A 23,062-nucleotide genomic window follows, 5' to 3' on the forward strand; every position below is an offset into this window, starting at 1 on the left:
ATACACTCTAACAATGGTTAAAGTTTAACTGCAGCATTTCCCGTGTGCTACTTATATTTTTCTATAACCTGTGAACTGGAAGGCTTTGCTTTTGCTTCTCCCGTAGGACTTTTATTATTACGAAACGCAGGAATGGTATGGCATCTGCGAATGAGGAAAATGGAATCGAGAAATTAACGGAATAAACCATTTGATCAAAAATACATTGCACCATACACATCCATGGCTCTTATTTAATATCAAAGCCGTCTTGAGAGGAGAAATGAAGTGTATAATAAATATAATATATTATATTATATTATATTATATTATATTATATTATTTTAGATCACATCACATCACATCACATCACATCACATCACATCACATGTTATTATATTATATTATATTATATTATATTATATTATTTTATATCACATCACATCACATCACATCACATGTTATTATATTATATCATATTATATCATATTATATTATATTATATTATATATTTTAACGTCGATTTGTCGTTGTAGTAATCTTTTACACCCCGGACTAACAAATAAAAACATGTGTTCCCCCGGACGGTTTACAGAGTAGCACAAGCTAAAAGCTATTAGCGGAAGATAAACAGAACACTGTCAACATGGCAGAGGTAAACTAACGAATACAAATGTGTTTAGTTATTTTGTTTATATTTTTGCGAAAGGGTAGGCTGTGTACGTTCCACGGCTGATGTATTTGTTTCTGTGTTTGTGCTTTTGTGGGTTTTACATCGAAAGAAAGGCGAGAGTATTGAAAAATCTAGCTTTAGCATGGGTAGCTTGGCCGGTAACGTCTATCTATCTGACGTACTTTTACTACTGGTTGACTAACACCGGCTAAAACAAACATTTACGTTAGGCATCTAGTCAGCGATTTAGTTGGTCGCCTTTTCAAATAACGTAACTACCAGACTTTTTGCGAAATAATTATCTATTAAATAATTTCCCTGGCCTCATACGCTTAGCTCACCGGGAAAATTACGTCACGATCAGTATTTTGTACTGAAAATAAAGGTATTACAGGTGTAGGCGTACTGTATAATACTATACTATACTATGCTGATATTAGTGTTTCACAACCTGTTTTCTGCCAAGCTGCACCTTTCACAGTGAAATAATCCCACGGCACACCACGTTAACCACTGTTAACGTCACAAACACTATAACTGTGCTTATTATTAAGGGCCTACTAAGTTCTACAAATAGCAGTCACTTTCTGTGTGAAACTTGTTCTGATGAACACAGCTGGTATCCTGGCTGGAACTGTTGAATTAGTACATCCTGGCCATTTTGATATTGCAATATATTTGAAGTGGAATTTGTAAAATATATTGTGTGTGTCCACCACCAACCCCCTCTTCAAGGGACAACCTTACCATATTTTGATCGACTACACAACTTATCATCATTGCTTCTACAAGAGGAGGATAATGGCCACAAGTTAAACATAGAAACGAACAACAAGCTTAACAACACACAATTGAAGCGACAAAAATCTGATTATTCTGCTATGATTAGTGATAGTTGATCAGACATGATGTTGACCGTGATCATCATCGTCACCACATCTGTAAGATCAGAACCGAACAGAGACGTGACAACACTTTGGTGATGGCGACTGCTAGGATGGAACAAAATAGGCAGGATGTGGCTGGTCTACACAGCGTTACGAAAATGTATATTTTCTAATTTCAGTGGAGCTGATACATGGCACAATTTTCAAATACAATAAGCAATAGCAGCCCTTGTTAAAAAAAAAGTATTTTTCAATGGAAATCAAAATTCCGACGAACAAATAAAATGAATCTACCTTGGCCAGAAGCAAATTTCCAATCATGGAATGATTGTCCGGACTGTCACTTCCGATGAAAATAAACCACAATTGGTCTTGCTGAGTAGGAATGTGTTTTAAAGATAGTAGTAGCCTGCAGACAGCAACACAGCAGTGATTATGTGTCCTACTTATTACAATGGCTGGATTATTCTATCCCCAGCCTTGAAAAATAACAGCCTTTGGTGAAATACTGAAATGGAATTCAGTTGGTGGAAATTGTATTTATTTATTTATTTAAAATAACGTTAATTTGCACATGGTGAAAATAAAACAGCCTTAAATTACATTTGGGAATGACACAGCTCAGTATTTTAATTGTCTTTTGGTGTAATCCTACCTGTCTGAGCTGTTGCTGGAAGAGATTTGTAACAGCTGCCTCCCTTGCACACGAAAATATTGCATATTGAGTGGTTATTTTTTTGTGCAAATCAATTGTAGCCTCTTTCTTTCTTTCTCTGTAAATTTATGGTTATTACTGCCTATTTTCACAGACGCACAGCTTGCAGGACATACGTCAGCAGGCGGCAGTCGCTGCCAAAGTGTTCATCCAGAGGGACTACAGCAACGGCACTGTCTGTCAGTTCCAAACGAAGTTCCCCTCTGAGCTTGAGACCAGGGTAAGATGGCTCAATGAGTTGCTCAAAATGAGTGCGTCTCAATCCTTGCCTGAACAGATTTGTTTAATTTGTGCTGTTGGTGCTATGAATGCGCAGTATTTTACTCGGTTGTGTCGGTGGTTCATACCCGCCGCTGAGCCTGATTTGGGGATTTTTGGAGCATTGCGATACATGGTTGTGCCGGTCCCACGGCCCATATATCATGGTCTTGGTCGAGGGAACATTTCTTCAAATTCTATTTTTTGATATGGAAGCATGACGTTTTTCTGTTTGACCTGAAACTGAGTTGAGAAATGTACCAATGCGTTTTCCCACCAGACTCAAATTTAGTTACACTGAGCAATTTCGTTAGCATTTGGTGAACCTTGTCTTAAGAAGAAGATCATTTTTATGCTATGATGTGGCAAGTCAGCATTTTTTCCTCTCCATGCTGATATGAGTAATTTTTCTCTGACCTAATTTTGCTCATTTGGTCATTGTTGGTTAGTTTGGTAAAAGCTTTCCCCAGTGTATGTGGTTATAAGCTTCAAAAAACCCAGCCTCCATATCCAGTCAAATGCAATAAGGCATTCAATAATAAGACTCCTAAGGCTGATGTTGAGTTGGATAGGAATGAATAGAAATAGAGCTGATGGTGTCTAAAACACATGCAGCGTCCATTGTAGAAAGGAATTTTGAATGAGCAACTTATTCAATTAAAACACACACAAATTAATGTTAATGTTTGGTTATCGAGACAAATTGGTTCAATCATCTGGATATTGATTTGTGCTCGTAATTGTCTTATTTCTCTTGAAAACACCCAAAGATATTCTTGCACGTTTTACACAGTAGGCTATTCTATTGAAGATGTGTGTGTGTGTGTGTGTGTGTGTGTGTGTGTGTGTGTGTGTGTGTGTGTGTGTGTGTGTGTGTGTGTGTGTGTGTGTGTGTGTGTGTGTGTGTGTGTGTGTGTGTGTGTGTGTGTGTGTGTGTGTGTGTGGGGGGGGGGGGTGTTTATTGACCAAGTTTTAATAGCCAGGACTTCTACTCTGTGAGGTAAGTGCTGGAGGTACGTATGTTCAGGTAAGTTTCATTTAGGAGGATTTAAATGTATATGTAATACAACACAGTCAATTAATTCTGTTATATAATTCTCGAACCCAGAATTGCGATTGTGGTGCCTCCCCTTGCAGCTGCCTGCGCGAGCACCTTGTGTCAGTTACGCACATTTTGGTATTTATTTTAGTATTTTTAGAGCTTATTGTGCGTAATCACCGGGTGTCATGACATTTCACTGAATATATGTATGACCGTATGTATATGTATGTGACAAATAATCTCTTGAACTTGAAAATGTGTGCAAATACGGTACCAAAACCTGGTGCTTCAAAGCATCAGACTAAGCACGGTTAGACCCTGTCCTCATTTGAACCTCCACTGCTGGGAGCACACTCCGGTAATCGGCGGGAGGGGGAGCCATGGAGGAGCGTGCCCCAGAGATCCAACAGGCTCCAGGCCACCTTAAAAAACATGCCAGCTGAACAGTTCAGAGTTCACAGGACAGAAAAGTAGAACTTGTGCAATGCACGCACCACATGAAAGTGGCAGCCGCCCAAGCACCAAAGCCTAGCGGTTTTCATGGCACTTCCCCCTTGGTTGGGTGCGCTCTCTCTCTCTCACTCTCTCACTCTCTCACTCTCTCTCTCTCTCTCTCTCTCTCTCTCTCTCTCTCTCTCTCTCTCTCTCTCGGACTCTTGTTGTTTTCTTGTCGCACACACCACCGCCACACAGTCATAACAGCTGGACAAATCTAGCATACCTTCCCTCTGGGAGCTAACAGCTTCAATGCCCTATCGTAAACCCTTTCTCTTTTTATTATAGCTTTAAGCAAAGTATATCAAATATGCAGTGTGTACTGCCAAGATGTTAGTTGGGTCTGTTTTTGTGGGAAGTAATTGACGTCACTTTGTGGGAATGCTTGCAAATGCAGCAGGAACAAAATATTTAATTTGATTTTCAAAAAAAAATAATATATATATATATATATATATATATATATATATATATATATATATATAAATAAATAAATATAAGTAAATCTGCATTTATGTTCAGCATCTGATTTTCCGTGATGCTATCTTTATCTTTGCCCTGTTCTCTCTGTCAGAGAAGCACAGCTCAGCAGATGTTTGTCTGCAGTTGTCGGATTATCATCAGTAGCTGTTTCCTGTTAAGTCACTGAAACAAATTTGGCTATTGTGTTGAATATAAAAAAGGCAGTCGAAGTGAGCGGTTGGCGATGAGCATAATTTTATTTCGTTTTTCGTTTTTTCTTCCGGTTCTTTTTCTACTTTATATACTAGATTATGGTTAAAATATGCAGTTGTGTAATCGGCCTATGGCTCATATTATATTTGATTACTCTTAACATCCACATAATATCCCCCATTTTAGTGTTTCCCAATCCAGTCCTTCTGTAACCCCCCCCCACACACACACATCCTGTAAGTTTTTGCGCCAACTCTACTCTTGAAGGCCTGATTCAATCAAGGGCCATGACAATGTATGGCCCTTTTGAATCGTTGAATTTGGCGCTAAAACCTGGAGGACAAGGGGTATTGGAACAGCACTCGGAGGACTGCGTCAGATGTAATGGAGAAAGGAAAGAATTGGGGAGTTAGTGGCACACAAAGGCTCTTGACAATGGCTGCCTAGCACGCCTCAGACCACCGATGTTTTCCTGGAGCTCGTTGCTGCATTCCTCAAGCACATGGGAGCAGAACTTGGATTTCGGAGGGTGCTCAGAGGCCTGTGTGTGTGTGTGTGTGTGTGTGTGTGTGTGTGTGTGTGTGTGTGTGTGTGTGTGTGTGTGTGTGTGTGTGTGTGTGTGTGTGTGTGTGTGTGTGTGTGTGTGTGTGTGTGTGTGTGTGTGTGTGTGTGAAGGGGGGCCTGGCTGGACGGCTGGTTCCTCATCTTGCTAAAGTCCGGGCTCCAGTCCCACCGCCGTTGTCTCGCTCTCTCTTCCTCGCCAAACTATGATTAGCCGGGGGGGGAGTCAGAGGGTCTGAACGCAGAGACCAGAATGGAGACTGCCGACACCCGAGTGCCGGGAGGGGCAGCCTCCTCGAAAAAAAAATATTTAATCCATTCAGCCAAAAAAAGAAGGCCTCATATCAAATGGATTGCTTCTGATAATATATATTTTAAAATGTGGTTACCTACTGTATATTAAATTCGGAAGAAGGACTTGGAGAATGTTTGTGGTCCCCAGGACTAGGGAAAACAAAATGTAAAAAGTTTAAATGCCATTTAGGTTCAGAAGAGACTAGATTTTGGATCACAATCAACATTAAAAAAAGTCTGCACATAAAAAATGTATAATAATGATAATAATTATAAATGAATTAATTGCTTCATGTGGTTAATAAAGTTACATTTGATAAGTATTGTCGAAAAATCCTCTCTTTCTCTGTATGGCTTTAATTCGGCAGTGGGATTTCGAGTGAATCTCATACCAAAATTCCCTTCGGTTACCAGTACTATCGGTAGCACCCCCCTCGTGAGAAAAAAGGAAAACGTATCAATCAAAAGATTCACTGCTGGACTTCCCGTTCTGCGATGAGTATTAAATGAAAACATGCGCTGGGGATTTGGCCAAGGCATTTCAGGAGAATTCTGTTTGTTGTTTTTTTTGTTTTTTGTTTTTTTTTTCTCCCTCAAATACGGGAACGGAGCCCGACATCCCCTTGATGAATTACATGTCCGGAAAAATTCTCCCACTCGTTTATCTTGCGATTCAGAGAACGGTGGTGGAGTTGGTGGTAGTGGTAGTGGTGGGGGAAGCTACTTTGAATAACATGTGGAACGTTTTACATTTGTTTTTTTATTTAACTTTTTCCGAATGAGGACGACAACACGTACGAGCTGCTCCTACTTTAGGCGCTGCCAGCTCTGGTATCTGATTGAAAGTTGTCGAACCATTTCTAATTTTCACCCGCTTCCTCTTTTTTTGTGCTCTCGTTACAGATTGACAAGCAGCAGTTTGAGGAGACGGTACGCACGCTTAACAACCTGTACGCAGAGGCAGAGAAGCTAGGCGGGCAATCGTATCTGGAGGGGTGCCTGGCCTGCCTTACGGCCTACACCATCTTCCTGTGCATGGAGACCCACTACGAAAAGGTCAGTTGCTGGTCACCTGGTCATGTGTTGTGTGATCGATAGGGAGATAGATGGGTACGTTATTCATCAACATTGTTTCAACAACGCACATGAAAACAGTGCGCAAAAAGTAATAAAGCAAAACACTAAAAATACGAAAAAGAAAATGGAAAATTGGAAAATGTACAATAAACCTGACAGCTGTACACAAAAAAATATGGCAATAGTACAATACACTGTACCTACCATGATAAACAAGAAACATAACCTACAAATAGCAGAAAAACAATAAGAAATCAAATATATAAATGAAAGCCATAAAAATGTCTAAAAATGAAACATACAGTCCCTTACAATAACTTATGAAATGAACAGTCACCAGAAAGATGAACTTGATGGAAATGTTGATGTTCAATGTCACACTACTAGGAGGCCGGGCGAGTTAGTTCGCTTTCGGTGCTTTAATAACGACCTAGAGCTAAAATCGGACAGAGACAATTAAGCGCTCAATTCCAATTTGTCGTTCAGATCCATTATATTTTATATTTTTACAATTATTTTGCTTTTCATGTGCTTATGTGGCTCAAAAAAAGTGTACTTATTTTTATTATTATTTTTTTTTTAACACAGAAATCCGAAAATGCATGCGACAGGGGGACCCTGCCCCCTAGTGGTCGTCGGGAACTGTGAACTGTGTTTTTTGTGCCTGTTTTTGCAACTTTCCTTTATTCTGTTTTTCCAAAACGTGCCTTTGACATTTTCACTGAATGACAGGCCACAAAGGCCATTGAATCGACCTCGGTCCCCTTACTGATCGCCAAACTCCCTTATTCTGTCACTACTGAAGTTTATTAAAAGTGGGTTGGAGTTGCTGTTTGGGGTGGGGAGACCGCGTAGCTCTTGCTGTAAATCAACATCTTTATGGCCTCTCAAAAAACTCGCAAAAACTCAAATGATTTACGCATGCCCCCACCGTGGGCCCAGTCCGTATGGAATGGAAGCAGTCCAGTGTGTTGTCGGGGGGACCGTTCATGTGCCTGCCCGTGTTTATAGTGGACGGCAGTAATCCAAGATGAGAAACATTTTTGTGAAGTTTAACCTCTTTTACGAGCGCTCGTAAAACGTCCCGCGTCGTGGAACGAGCTACATCGCGATATCATTTGAGGATTGCAGTAGATGTCCTTATAGGAAACTGGTTACAAATATGTACAATTGTTCAGCAAAATAAACCTGTGCCCTATCAAGCAGCTGGTCAGATGCTCAAAAGTTCTCTTAATTGTCTCCTGTATCTGAAAAGAGAGCGAAGTAGCGCGTAACGTGGAGGTGAAAACCCGATCTGAGGGATCGTCACAACTGAAAACGCTTCTGACTTCTGTCTGCCTCATTGATTTATTTCCAAGAGGACATTTATCTGGGTTTTTAGTAGGGTTATTATAAATAAAATAATTGTAGTTAAACAACTGTAAACTTTTATATTTTATTTAAAAAAATAAATCTAAACGTGTAATAATCAAATTGCAATTTTTTACTTTAGATTAAAGGCATTGTCTGGTAAAAAATGATTTCTGCTGGACGCTTAATTAAAGCAAACTAACTACATGTTGTTTGCTCACTGCTTCCATTCATGGGCTCCTGGCCAATTTATTTGTCATCCACGTCAAAGCTAATATGCAGGAAATTAGGTGACATCTGTTAACAACACACAAAAAAAGAGTTGTCTTTATTTGTCCTTATTTGTTAAATTAGCTATTTATGTATTCACGTTAATTTTGAAGCAACCAGGAGAACAGAGTCTGCCTGCCAGACGGCTGTTTAGAAAGAAAGAAAAGAAACGGTCTTTATTTGTCACGCAACACCACACTACAACACATGCTTGCACACACACACATGCACATGCTTTGATGGTGGCCGGTGAAATGGCTCCTCTGCTTTTGACCCATCCTGGCTTGTCCTTCCTCTGGGGGCACAGCCAGGAGCAGTGGGCAGCATACGTGGACGCGCCCGGGGAGCAGGTGATGAGTGTCCATCGCTGGTCAGACGATGATGTCTGCATGTTTTTGGTGGGGGTCCTTACTGACGTGAGGTGGAGGAAACCCCATGTGAGCACGGGGAGAACATGCAAACTCCACACAGAAAGGCTCCTATTTGAGAGATAAGGAGCCTTTCTGTGTGGAGTTTGCATGTTCTCCCCGTTTAAGTCACGAGTCGGTTTTATTGTAATTTTATTTTTATGTATTTAATAAGAGATTATAAGCTAATTATTAGAAATATTGCAACAAATAAAATATCAACTGGATGCGTTTCCATCAATTGAGTTGAGCTAAATTGACTGTCTAGCCACATGTTTATGTTCAACTGTTCAATGTCAATAAATGGCTCTTTTTCACAAGGTGTATTATTACACTATTATAGGCGGTGGTGTCGGGGTGGAGTGGTTTGAGCGTCCACACCTGTCTTGGGTCTAGGTAATTGGGCCCAGGCCCACGAGCCTGTTGCTCGTAAGAGTTATCGACGAGCAACAGGTAAAAGCCCCCCCCCCCCCCTCTCCTCCGGGCTTGTTCCACCTAGCCTACTCGCTTCAGTAAAACTGGTACTTTTCAACTCCATTGTCTGCGACTCCGTGTCGGAGGGCCCTGAAAACACCACTCGGCTGCCGTGTCAGGCGGAACTGCCACACGGCCTGTACTATGATGAGTTATACGAAAAAATAGAGTAATAGGTATAGAAAGGGAGAGAGTAGAGAGAGATTATTTGCAATTATTTGAATGACAATCGTCAACTAAAACTTGAGCTTAGCAGTTTTGATAGAAAATGTTTGGGAGTGACAAAGTCAAATCTACTTTTCCATCCAAATGGGCCAAGATTATAAAGCACAAAATGGAGGTCGGCAAACAAAGAGGCGGTTAACTATAAATTCAAGTGGGTGCTCTTCATCTCATCCCTTTGCTTTTTCCTTGGAACTTGCCTCGGCTTCTGCAGTTTGTGTTCAAATGTGATTCTCATGTGTCAGAATCACTTACTTTAAATGTTCGACCTCTTGGCTGTGTCCAGATCTTTAGAAAACTGCTTTCATTCTGCTCTGCGGCAATGACCCCGGGCCTGCTTACTGCGTGAGAACATTCTAGGATGTCTGACAAATTGAATCCAGTTGGTGCTTGTCCATCCTGCTTGTCTTCCAGCCCTCATCCCTCCATCCCGCCCTCCTTTATCACCCACACGTCATTTTGAAAGGCTTTGCGAGTAATCGAATATGTAAAATTAGTTTTGATAATGTTTGGATGGCACAGCGTGTGTGGATGCAGTACCTCATCCAGACGTCGGTGGAGAAGGGGGGAGAGATGTTCCTTGGCACTAAACTAGATTTAAGGTGCAGTGTGTAGGATTCAGCGGCATCTCACGGTGGGTGAGGTTGTAGATTGTAACCAACTGAATACCCCTTCCCCTCACTCTCCCCTTCCAAGCGTGTAGGAGAGCCTACGGTGGCTGCAAAACTCGCCAAAAAATGCAAAAAGCCCTCTCTAGAGCCAGTGTTTGGTTTGTCCATTCTGGGCTACTCTAGAAACATGGTGATATCCAACATGGCGGCCTCCGTGGAAGGGTACCCACTCTGTGTAGATGTAAACGGCACATTTTGAGGTAATGAAAACAAGATTCTTATTTTCATGGATTATACACTAATTAAAACATACTTTATGCATATGCAACATAATGAATATTGTATTCCATTTCTGCTAAGTCTGTTACACTCGATACCGCTAACATTTTGGAGATAACTTCATTTTGGGATACATGCAGTTTGCGTACAATTATTTTGGCAAAATATTTTCTTTACTCTAGTTTTTCAAGCCAGTTTGGGGATCTCTTTTCCAGATGGGATTGGACCCAGGTTTGTCAGGCGAAAGATTAATATTAATAGCGGTGAAGGGAAGATCAGGCAAAAACATTTGGATTTTGGAAGAAAAGTAAGTAATCACACGTTCTGCATCTCTAGAAGATCCAGGAGTTTTGGTCATATTTCCTTTGGATCCGTATCCACGGGAAATATGATAATGGTTGAAACAGAAAAAAACATTTATGTGTGTGTCCGTGTGTGTTTCTAATTCCTGGGTTCTTTGCGTTCCAGGTCCTGAAGAAGATCGCCAAGTATATCCAGGAGCAGAATGACAAGATCTATGCTCCACGGGGCCTGCTGCTCACCGATCCCATCGAGAGAGGTCTGCGAGTCGTATCCTGCAATCCCTATGGTCATTAAGTTCAGAATGGATGCGATCTTTGAACAATTGGTCTGTCTTTCTTCAACCCGTACCTAATTTAACTTTTTCAGTGCTATTGAATTTTTTGTAATAAAAAAACATTTTACCCCACAAGGTCACCGGTAATAGATACAACCAGGGATTACAGAGGCAGGATAGACTGTTCTCTGAATGGAAATGTAAGCGTAAGACTATGAATAGTCACTATAATAACAAAAAAAAAACACAGACCAGATATTACATGCTACTCTTATATTACGGTATTCCCTCCATTGGCGGTCAATGGCTTGGAATCAACGCTCGCTAACATGAGCTACCATCCAAACGTTGATTCATCTCATTTTACATTAATGGACTCATACGCGGAACTAAACTTTTGACAGAGGGCGAACGGCACACAAACACATTCGCTCGGCCATTGCAATATTGAATCTCCTCTCATTAGCATAAATTCCCAAGAACCTGCAGAACCGGAAGCATGAAGTTAGACCTCCATCAGTTTTTTACTACCACTGGCAAGAGGCTTGCCAGATATGCTGTGAACATTTTTTAAATCCATTTAAAAAGAGAAACAATCAAAAATAGCCTTTGTTTTGCATTACCAAAGTTGCAAAGCTGTACTTATTCATCTAATTCATCACTTCCAGCCTGAATAACATCTCTGTTCATCAGAACAAGTTTCACTCTGAAAGTGAGAACTATACATTGTGATGAAATGTTTGACTCTTTTGTTGAGATTCGGTCCTCGGACTTGCGTTTAATGAACTAACTATAATATTGGTGAAATGCAAAGAATAAAATATTAAATATGAATTGTGCTAAACTTGGCCTTGGCCTATTTTTTGCCTTGGTCTTAGTCCTCAGTGATTATTTTCAGTTTGCGAATAGAGGATTCACTCGCTCGCCCACTCTTTCTGACTCCATGTACACTTGGTAATAAAATGCAGGTGGGGCGCTTTCTCCATGACCGGCCGGAGGGAAATTCAAATCGATTTTTTTTCAGAGCTTCAGGTAAACCCACTACACACACACACCTGGTGGCGCTGCTGGTTGGTTAGAATGGTGAGCTGCAGACCGCTTTACAGGAAAGCCAGCCTTGTGTAGGGATACCCTGTAATAACACAGGATAAAAAGGTATTTTATGTAATCCATTGCATCTGCTTGGAATCAGCAGGCGCTGTGTGTGTGTGTGTGTGTGTGTGTGTGTGTGTGTGTGTGTGTGTGTGTGTGTGTGTGTGTGTGTGTGTGTGTGTGTGTGTGTGTGTGTGTGTGTGTGTGTGTGTGTGTGTGTGTGTGTGTGTGTGTGTGTGTGTGGTTGCGTGCGGTTGCGTGCGGTTGTAAGGGGTATTGAGTCAACATCCCAATTAGATGTAACTGGGCGGCAATAGCGGGCAGGACCGAAATTGTTTGCAGTTGAGATGCCCTCTTACCCTTTGGAGTATTCCTTTATCGAGGTGATTGGTGACCTGGAATATTTCTCTGGCACTGACTCCCTGTGCCGTTCTATGCTGTGCCGACTTTGGCACAAGAGCAGCGCAGACTTGACAGGAATGTCACACCTGCCATGTTGTTTTTTGGTCCCCACACCCACACTGCTCAGCTCACACCAGAACAATCCACGGTTTGACATCTGAAATTTGAGCGCCAGAATTCTTAATTCCTAGGTGACCCGCGTGGCGCAATACTTATATCCTTATAGTGTTATAGACTTATCAGACTTCACCTATTTTTCAGCGGCATGAAGTCTGAGGATATCTTGCCGGTTTCTTGTGTATAAAATATGTTGTTCAATTATTTTCCTTAATGAGAGCCGTTACAGGTCGAGGTTACCATCTTTGAAGACCGCAGCCTGGGGAGGTAAAAGCCACCATGGTGAGTGTTTTCCATGAGCTTCCATCCATATTCTAGTTGCTTTCATACTAATTTTGAGCCTGGAAATAATTCTGGTTTTATTTATTAGATGTGCTTTGGAAAAACGGCATAGGTGGACCGTGGCAGCCAATCTAAAGGCAGCTGAACCACATGTAGTTTCACATTGTCATATGTTTATTGTTTGTTTTGCTTCATGTCATAAAAATATACAGTATATAAAACATACAAAATATACTGTACATGTTCTTGTAATAATTTCTTGGGGCACAGTACTCCAAACCAAAGGCCAAAAAGCCAGCGCTCATCGCCAAATCCTCCATCTTGCTGGATGTTAAAAGACCACTTTTACCCCAATTTTGCGTCGGAGGCCTTGTTGCCCCAGCAGAACGCAAGACTCCTGCTCCTATCAAGCCATGGTACCTGTGAGAAACATTCTTGCCGCTGCTCAAGTAATTCTGGCTCTTCCGAACCATCTGCTGGCGCCTGCGTACATGATTTATCAGCGGCTCGCCTACATTCCCATCTCAAACACCCGCTCCACCGCCCTTACCCCTATTCCCGTTTTGGACGCCGCTGCTCGTCCCGTCCCGTAAGCTTGTTTACGTTGGAAAGCGTCTACCAAAATATAAGAGGTGATCTTAGTTTATTTTGGGCCGGGAGGCATTTGAAAGAGGAACCACCCCCCACCCTTCTTTATTTAATGCATTTTAAACTCCTATCAATAAATCACTCGCGGCTCGTCTGCCTCCACACCAGTTAATTACCTTCCTGCAGCGTGCGTTTCACTTTATTAACCGAGTCGTGAGTCCTCCAGTTGGCTGCTGATGGATTTATTCATCTAGACCGTTATTGCTCCTGGCGGCCCCCGCTTCGCCTTGCGGTTTGATCCCCGATCGCGCCTGTGTATCTGTCCCGAACCCCACCCCCACTCCACCGGTCAATTAATCGTATTCACGGAACTTTACTCGCGTTATCGAATGCGGCGCTCAAAGCATAACTCGCTAAAAGGAGTTGAGCAGAGTTTTGGTGAGGTCAGCTGAGTTTTTCAGTTAATAAATATTTTACCTACGAGGGGGGAATGTTGTCTTTGGCAGCAAAGACCAGCAAATCCTCCTGCCCCACCATAACCGGGATTAATCCCTGCCCGCTGCATATACATGTCCCGAGTGTGGGGGTTAGAGGGTCAGGTGGAGCCTTTATAAGTAGCTGTTGAGAGAGGAGAACATCTCGAGCGTGGACGCGGTCCAAGCCAGGGTGAAGGGGTGGGGGGGTCCATCTCCTCTCACAGGCGTTTTGAAACCGCTTCGTCCTGCTTGAACCTCTACTCTCTCAGCCCCCCTCCAACCACGTCCTCCTCCATTTACACTTCCTACTCCACCGCCCCCGCCCAACTGGCCAAAGGCCCCGCTTGGCTCTCCCTCGCAGCCTTTCTCCTCCCGGGATGTCTCCCGAGGCGGAAGGGCTGCGGAGCGTGATGGATCAGCCTCCAGTGGAATGACTCCACCAGTTTGGAAAAACAGACCTGCGATGTCCTCGCTAAGAGGAGGAAGAAGTGGGGAAAAAATAGCAGTGAAACACGGTGCCAAGTCCAAGCCTTCCAGCCCTCTTCGCTTCCCCACACCCCATCCTCCGCCCCATACCAAATTGCCGCCTGACTCTGCCGCACACGGCGCGGCATCTTACAAAGTAGGTTGGAAAGTGGGAAACGTCCGATGCCAACGCCGCCGTTGGAGATGTTTTATGACCCATAAAGTCAGTCGGGAGGCCCCAAGGTCGTCCCGTAGCGCACAGCACCGTGATGTACGATGCCGGCGGCTCATACCGGATTACCGCAGGTATGCCGCAGGATGTGCCAATTCACAGCAGTGCCCTGGCGACGGCACCCATGAGTCGGAGCAGATTGGTGCAGACGTTGACAGCCGGCAGCGGCCTGGAGAGTTGAGGCCCCGCAAATGGAGAGAGACAATTTGGCCAAGTAGAAGTTCAGACCTATTCTCCATCGGGCATACGCTGACATGAACTTGAAATGTTGACTTGAGCATTCCTCCTCCATTTTGCCCCGCCCACTTATCGCAAAGGCGACCCATTTATTTCTGTGAATAGTGTCAAGGTGTGGATGCAGCTGCAGCCCCCCCGTGCGCCGAGCTCCAACTAATATTACCGTTTGCTTTAGCAGATGCCAAACTGAGGGGGGCAGCTGGGGGGCGGTGACTGCTCCTGAGGTCTGACTCTGTGCTCAGTGCACAGCAACCGGTGCCCAGAGACCACCCCAGAAGTCCGCCCTGGGGATCCACCACCACAACTCTCTTTTTACTACTGCGTATCAACAATCTCACCCTATAAGCTCCCCCACCCCAGCCCCCACACTAACTAACTCATGTATGTACAGTATGATTACTATCTCTATGTTTTGTTTTGTTTTCATATACAGTACATGGATTAACTGAGGTCTTTAACTTTTTGGCCTGTACAGAGATTGTTGTTTTTTCTTTTCCTAGAAAACAAACAAAAACAAAACAGAAAACACAGTGGCCCAGCCTTCTGCTTTCTATGTATTCTATTGTGCATGTCATGTATCAGTGCTTTCCCCACCACCAGTGGTTGTTTTCAACATCCATGCCATGACGTAGTGTTTGGTGATTGTTGTTTTTGTTTTTCTTTCTAACCATGCTATCATCATTGTACGATACACCTATGTTTGCCTTGGACTGAAGTAGAAAAAGTGCTCTTGATAAGTGGGCAGTGCCTGCGATGGCTTTGAATGTCGCCGTTGTTCAGTCCCAGAGTGCCAGCCGCTGCGCTAGCTTTTCCGATGACTTTCGACTGTATCTTGGTTGGTTTGTTGTGTGTAGGCCCAGCTAGGAACCATCTCCGATATCAGTCGAATGTGGTCTTCTTGACAGAAGTCATTTAACGATGTCATTGACAGTATGTGCGCAGGCAGAGATTTCATCCAAACACCTCAGTTAATAATTAAAAATCCATTAAAAATCCACTGATAAAAGCATTCACGTAAACCCTCCCACCTTTTTAATTATGTAAATATATATTTTTTATTTATTTTAATATTTTTTTGTCCTTTTGAATGGGGTTAGCTGAATGATTGAGTTCCACCTTTTTTTTTTTAATAGCTATCCGTGTAGTTATAGATGGTGGTATTGTTTTCTTTCTTTTTTTTCAAAACCGTATGGTTAATAAACATATGTACATCTTTTACACTGTAGTGATTTTGTTTTTTCCTTTTCCAGTTCATTATGTTGCTGTACCTGAAATTGAGAGGTCACGTTGAGACCTCAATGTGACGGCTACTAATTCACAGTAACAAACACCCCCTTCAAGTTGGGTTGGGTTCACAGGTAGTATTTTCTCCTGTCTGCTAGAGTTGTGTACTGAAAGATGTGTTCCTAAGTCCTAAAATTCAGCAAAGCCGTTGTATTTTTTCCCGCTTGAGTTTCAACTGAAAAGGCCTTGCGTTCTTTTCTCTCACAGGGGGCCAAAGGAGTCCCTCAAAAGACATCTTCAAATGGCATCTCCACTCGCATACCTGGCTTTACAAAACTCCTCATCAATCAAACTAAATCTGCTCTCTACTTTGTGCTCCTTTTCAACTTCCCATCCCTATAACATCATCAATCAACCTTGGTGATTGCTTTACTATTGAGAAACGTACTTTTGCTGCATGTTCTCACTGTGCATACATGCAGTGCAATGGGGCAAATGTTTAAGCCTTAAAAAAAAAAATGAAATGTCCTTTTCAAAAAGCCTTTTTGAACATCATTTGAATAACAGTTGAATCACATATTAATAAAATACTTTTTGCAATTGCTGCACTGCATGCAAAGCCTAACTTTGGTTACAGTCGGTTGCCAGTTGGAAGTGGCGCAGCTTTGCGTTTCTAATCTTTCTAGTCTTACTGCAGAGAAATTTGATTTTGTGGTGTGAAAGATGAAACCCTGAAAATGTTGAAAATCCAGGGTTTGCACCAGGACACTCCTATTTTGTGACCTTCCCGTTTTGGAAAAGGAAATTATACTGCTTAAAAGTTTGTCCCGTTGGACTGCATTTAAGAACAATGAGAAGCTGTAGCAGAGTGGTATGTTTCCCAATAAAGCCTTCACTATACTTGAACTTTGAACAGTTTAGAATGGGATACGATGGGAACTCCTTCAAATACAGTTGGGTTGTGGCAATATTCCATGATAAAAAGTGTGTAATCACTGCTATCCAGGATCGCACATTGTATTGTGAGTTCAGTTCGAAACTTCAGTTGTCATATACTTGCAAGTGTTTTTAATGACATTAAGATTTATATGAGCAGATCAGGCAAGGCTCGTTGATCTGGCAAGCTCATCCTAAAATTGTCACAAACTGAAAGCCATCATTCTGGAGATTCCTTCAGTAGAGCTTATTGATGTATATTTATATATTAGTAAATGGAATATCATTAAATACCACAAGGGACATGACCGCAGTCACTAAGCTCGAGTACAAGTGTGTCGTTTGTGCACCGCCAGGTGGACACTTCACCCAGTCTCCTTCCCTTTGACAGGATGATGAAGGAAAAGCGGTTTTGTGTCCTATAAATATATCCTAGTATGACAGACCTCATAGGAGAGGGCATGGCTCTCATTAAATGTATATGGGAACAGGATTTGGAGGGCACTTTTGACAATGATCAATGAAAGAGCAGTGGTTTCCCAAACTGGGGGGCCCGACCCCCACAGGGGTTCACCACCGATCGCAGGGACGGGTCACGAGGCCTTGGATGGTTTGAGGCATATGTCTTTTCATTGGTCAAATATGGGATGAGAAAACCACTTCAGTGGGGGGATTTTTTTGGAAATGAGCCCCAATTTTTTTTTTTCATTTAATAACCAACATAGAGGCTTGAAGATGAGCTCAATGCTGTCAATAAGGTATGATATTATTCACATTCATTAATAAGGTATGAACTCGATACACTCCTGAGAGACTGCATGGATTTCTAAAGAAACCACAGCACTGTACCAGATGCCTGGCATTTTATTACAGCAAGACCTTCTGCTTCTTGCCCGAGTTGGTGTCGGCTAATCCCGCACCCTCGCATCGCATCTTGCCTAATATTAGATCAATACCGGAACGGAAAGGAAATTCAACTTCGCTATTGCAGAAGATTAAAAATGTAAAACTCCCCCCCGGACCCGAGATCTATCTTGTCGGGTGGGTGATGAATCTGCCAGCAACAATGAAGATGCGTGAATATTGGATATCTCAAGAGAACTGCTGCAAATAAATTTACTGTAGGTTTGCTGTGGAAGTTGCTATGAACCATCAAAAAAATCAATAATTGTCCTCATATGTGTACTGGTAACTTGGGGGAAAAAAAACCAACCCTATTATGGGAAAGGTTGCAACCGTTGGATTTCATATGTGAGTGGAACCCGGTAAAATCAACTTGAGGGTCCTGGTGACTGGAATGATTTAAAAACTTTTCAAGAGTTGAATTTCAAGCAAATACAGTACGTACATATTACACTGCGCATCCCCAGGGAGGGGGAAGAACATGTCGTGTGCGTGTCGGGCCAGCAGGGGGCGGTCTTGCAGCTCTTTAAGTGCGTCAAAGAACTACAAGACCGCTCTGCGTGGAACAGCCGCTCCTCAGGTGTTGGTTCGGAAATCCTGCCATTGGTTTCTTTTTTATTACTATTTGATAAACCAATGGGTCCCCATATATTTCACGGCAAAACAAAAAATTAAAGAGTTGGGCGTCACAAGCGCCCATAACTCAACTTTCAGTTGCTTCATAACTCAGGCCTTTATTTTAGTTGACACACAAAAGCACAATGTTTTTATAATACACTCAGTTCAAGTATACCGTTAGTATACAATAACACGGCTCGGCCGACCAACACGTACTGTGTCCTCAGAAAACAGAGGAGCAGTTTGATAGCACCATTATATAAAAAAACGTACAATAAAATAGGATTCACACACATTATCGTACAAATGTTTGTTTTCTTTTTTTGCTTTTTCTTTTAAAAAGGACAACACTTCTAAAATCCCTGACTTTTCAACAACAATAAGTTACTAATATGGTGTTGGTTGGAAATGTACAAGAGCGTTGAAACTATTTGGTCGTAAGGCATCCTGGGGAAAATTACACCAAGAGGCAATATTTGTAGCTATAGCCGTGTAAATTGTGAAGAAAATAACATGTTAGAAGATATGTTATCGCCAACTACACCGTATGAATTACTGTATTGTGGCAGAGCAGAGAACTTAAGGCTGGGTAGTTAGTCTCATTTCTGTACAACGCATTCGGAAAGACGGCCTAGTTTAATAGCAATTGCCAAAAATAAAAAATACAATTAAATATAATTAAACACTGGTTATGAAAAAGAGCACCAAAGAAAAACTCAATAACATAAGTCAGATGAGGGACTTGGGCACGTGGGCATTATTGCAAAGGTAAAATTCAAATTAGGTATAAAAAAAAAAAAAAAAGACAAGTCGAGTGCCAGAGCGAAACGATTCTGCGACACGGTTTTATAAAAAAAGAAAAAAGAAAAAAGGAAAACCTCAGGAAAAGACTCAGGCGATGGAAGTTAATTATTGATCTTCGGTCGTCTCCAATGAGCCGTTTAGTCGCGCAGCCGTTTTATTGTTATTCAAAAAGAATACGAATGAAGAAAAAACACTTAATCTAGTGGAACCAATGAATATTGTAAGGATACCGCCGAGGGAACGTGCAACCACTTTGACGCGTAGAGCCAGGCCGCTGGCTCTCTCTCTTTTTGGGACAGACAGTTCCTTTTGTAAAACCCTGGTGATCCGGGGCGGCGCGTCGGCGTGATCTGTCGAACGCAAGCGCCCCCCTTTATTCAGAGGGGAGAGAGAAAGTCAAAATGTCGGAGGTTTCCCTTGTAACTAAAGCTCTTCAAAGGAGATGACCTCGCTGGTCGCTGGACCTGCTGCTAGCTGCTGGAGGGGAGGGGGCACCGCTTGGCGAAAAGATTAAGGGGGGGGGGGGGGGGGGGGAAGGCTCTTGGTGGACGCTCCCTTGAATCTGAGCCAGGATCGCTGTAGCCATGTTTGGCCAAAACTCTGCCGTAGCTGCCTCTGGTTCGGACGCGACCCTCCCTTGGGATGTTGGAATTGACGGCGATGAAAGCTTCCGAAGAGATACTTTATAGTCTTGTGGTTTGGTCGGATTTGGGGGAGGGGACTTTTTTTTTTTTTTTTCCCCCAGGGGTCCTTTCCCGGGAGCTCGCTTCCTCGTCGCTGCCCGTGCGGCATCTTCAGTCTCTCTGTAGGGAGAATTTAAAAAAAGAACAAAAAAAAGAAAAGAAAAACGGAGCAGCCAGGTTCGGCTTCTTCCATGCAGATGCTTAGTTCTGCCGTCCTCCTATCGGTGGGTGACCTGGTTGTTGAGGAGGCCGGGAAAAGTTTGTTCGCCTTCGGTGCTTAAAGAACCGCCTAGAAGGAGAACCGGACAGGGAGACAGTTAGTTGGGCTTATTAGTGCTCAAATCGATTTGTCGCCCAGATCCGATCTTTGCCTTTTTATTATGTGGCTGTTCACCTTCATGTTCTAATGTGGCCCAAATCTGATTCCAGTGTGAAGCAATCGCTCTCCTAAAGCCTAAAGCCTGATTTACACTGAATACAAAACACATCCGACGGTGAGACCCTGCCCCCTAGTGGGCATTGGGTGAACTGTGTTTAGGTTTCGCAAAAAGCCCGTTCAACTCTGCACCTGTGCTTGAAACGAGTTCGAAAAGCTATTAACATTATATATATATATATAAATTGTTCTTTTATATACATAAAATGCATACATAAATTTGCAGATTTATTAATGGTGAATATGGCAACAACCAACGCAATATGTATGACCGTATGTATATGTATGTGACAAATAATTTCTTGAACTTGAACTTGAATTCTATCTACATATATAAAGTGTATATACACTTTATGTAATTTGTTTAAACTCTCCACAGGAATGAATGGACCTTCATTAGTTCAGTATATTTTGGCTATAATGTATATTTGGCAATATTATTGAATATTGAATTGTTATATTTCATTTTTTAACTTACTGTTAAGGTTTTTTTTTCATGGTAATTGTCTGTAGAGAAACACACTAATCCACACAAAGACCGAACACACAGTCCTCTTTTATGAAAATGCACATCGCGGAATAAACTCATTCTGTGTCATCTTTTTCAAATCCAGCACCTGAACCTCCTAAAGGTGCGGTAAGAGCGTGAAGTGAAGCTAAAGTACGAGAGGCAAACAAAAAGACAGCGTGCAAGGTCACTGGCGTTGGCAGGTCGTCCAGCTCTCCCTCCTTCAGGAGTGAACTGCCTCGTGGAGGACGGTGGGAAACAACTGAGGATCTCGCGCCTTAATTCCAAACCCGGACGCATTACCGTTGTGGCAGCTGTACATCCACACGCGGTGTCCGTCGTATCGACATCTGCACTTCATGATGTTGTTGGAGTAATCCGACTCGGGCACCTCGTAGTTTGGATTGATGGCAACCTGCGTGACCATATCATGTTACACGATGTGATGCTCTCTTCATTCCATTTGAGGACAAAAGCACGGAAAAACAAAAAGACAAAAGAGAGCCCACCTGGAAAATGTAGTCTCCGGGTTTGATGTCGGTGATGTCGATCCACTGGCAGTCAATGTCATGCCGGTAGGTATCCCAGCAGCCCACGGTGATGCCCTGCTCGCCGAAGTTGGCGCATTCATATTTCTTTTCGACACCTGCGCAGGAAGCAGAAGATGGATTGGAGGTTCCCGTTTAATGAACGGGTAGCTTAACGTCAGTGCAATGACAGGACTCAATGAGTCTTAACACAGGGGTCTCAAACTGACGGCCCGCAGGCCATTCCCGGCCCCCCTCCCACAAATTTCTCTCATTTACTTTATTGTTCTTTCTAGTTCCATACAAATTTAAACGACCCCTTCATATACAATTGAAAAAATAAAATAAACGATTACATAAAAAAAAAAAAATTGTAAGTAATTTGTTTGCCGCAAAATAACGGCAAAGGTCAAAAGCTGCCCGCAAATGCGGGAGCAGTTTTTGATTTGAAGTATTTTTTGCGGAGTTTACCAGAAATGCTACCTGCCTGATATGCAAGGAAAAAGTCGCCGTTCTAAAGGAATACCATCCCGAGCGACATCACTCGACTAAACACGGAGAGCAGTATGAGAAGTACGGGGGAGATGAGGGGGGAACAGCAAGCCACGCAGCCACCAGGGCTGACGTCTCAGCGACGATGCTGCAGTTGAAGCAAGTTGAGTGGCCAGTGAGTTAATCGCCAACGCAGGAAGCCATGCACCCAAGTGCAGTTTCTGAAGGATTGCATGCTGCGAGCCGCTGATATTCTATGTCCAGAAAAGAAGAGCTTGTTCAACGATATTTCTCTATCGCCAAACACAGTGGCAGAGCGGCTTAGCGAGGCATCAAGCCACGTCTATGATCAGTTATGAAAAAGTACCGTTTTCACTGCCTACGCTCTCTGCTTGACCAAAGCACAGACAAAACAGACAATGCTCAGCTCGTCGTTTTCCTGATGGGTATTAATGACCAATTCGAAGTTACGGAAGAGTTGCTGAGTTTGTGTCCAATGCACAACACGCCAAGGATATATTTCAGCTGCTGTGCGATGTCGTGGAACAGACCGGTAGACATTACTACTGATGGAGCCCTGTCCATGACAGGCAAAAATAAATGTAAAAAAGCACAATCATCGCTGGTACAAAGAAAGTTAGAGGAGGATGCAGATCCAGCAGTTGCTCTGCATCCAACAGCCACACCAACAGGCAGCGTGCAGAAAATGCTTGAAATATGAAGATGTCATGTCTGTAGTTGACAGCACCGCCAGTGCCGCGCCTTTTTTCTTTTTTTTTTCCTCAAAGAAATTGAGTCAACAAATTGTGATGTACTTTACTGAGGCGCGCTGGCTCAGCAGGGGAAATGCCCTGAAGAGATCATTTGGGTGAAGGGCAGACGTGAAGAGATTCATGGAAGACGGCCGAATGAATGTTCCTGGATTTGATTTCCAAACTGGGCCACGGACCTCGCATTCCGAGTGGACATTACGCAGGAGCTGAACATCCTTAACCTGAAGCTCCAGGGCCCTGGTCAGCTCATCACTCTGCAGCTTATGAAAGTGTGAAAGCCTTCTCCACAAAACTGAGATTGTGGGAAACTCAGCTTTCTGCAAAAAAAAACCCTCAGTCATTTCACAGCATGCAGATCTCCTGTGGAGGAGGGCAAAGCGCTCCGTGGTGATGAATATGCCTCTGCTATTAAAAACCTGCT

At 42.8% G+C, this 23,062-nt stretch overlaps 2 protein-coding genes across 5 annotated transcripts in view; one reads left to right on the plus strand and one right to left on the minus strand.

The window, feature by feature from the left end:
- Positions 1-573: 573 nt before the first annotated feature.
- Positions 574-15,955, plus strand: golga7 (golgin A7). 2 transcript variants are annotated; one of them, XM_080003430.1, is made up of 6 exons: positions 574-634; positions 2,349-2,474; positions 6,483-6,635; positions 10,738-10,839; positions 12,687-12,739; positions 14,913-15,955. In XM_080003430.1, the coding sequence occupies exons 1-5, from the start codon at positions 626-628 to the stop codon at positions 12,726-12,728; spliced, it is 432 nt and encodes a 143-aa protein (XP_079859556.1). In that variant the 5' UTR covers positions 574-625; the 3' UTR covers positions 12,729-12,739; positions 14,913-15,955. The 2 variants fall into 2 exon arrangements, with proteins under 2 accessions (XP_079859556.1, XP_079859555.1); XM_080003429.1 differs by having other exon boundaries at positions 14,916-15,955.
- A 2,559-nt stretch (positions 15,956-18,514) lies between these two features.
- loxl2b (lysyl oxidase-like 2b) overlaps positions 18,515-23,062 on the minus strand; it is a 41,638-nt gene continuing 37,090 nt past the window's right edge. For all 3 annotated transcript variants that reach the window (XM_080004010.1, XM_080004011.1, XM_080004012.1), the window contains exons 12-14: positions 21,359-21,495; positions 21,153-21,264; positions 18,515-20,194 (exon numbers count right to left, since the gene is read on the minus strand). In XM_080004010.1, the coding sequence (XP_079860136.1) occupies positions 20,124-20,194; positions 21,153-21,264; positions 21,359-21,495 (320 nt within the window). In that variant the 3' untranslated portion in view covers positions 18,515-20,123. The remainder of the gene's footprint in view (positions 20,195-21,152; positions 21,265-21,358; positions 21,496-23,062) is intronic.

The sequence above is a fragment of the Zeus faber genome, assembly GCF_960531495.2.
Source record: "Zeus faber genome assembly, chromosome: 7".
NCBI lineage: Eukaryota > Metazoa > Chordata > Actinopteri > Zeiformes > Zeidae > Zeus > Zeus faber.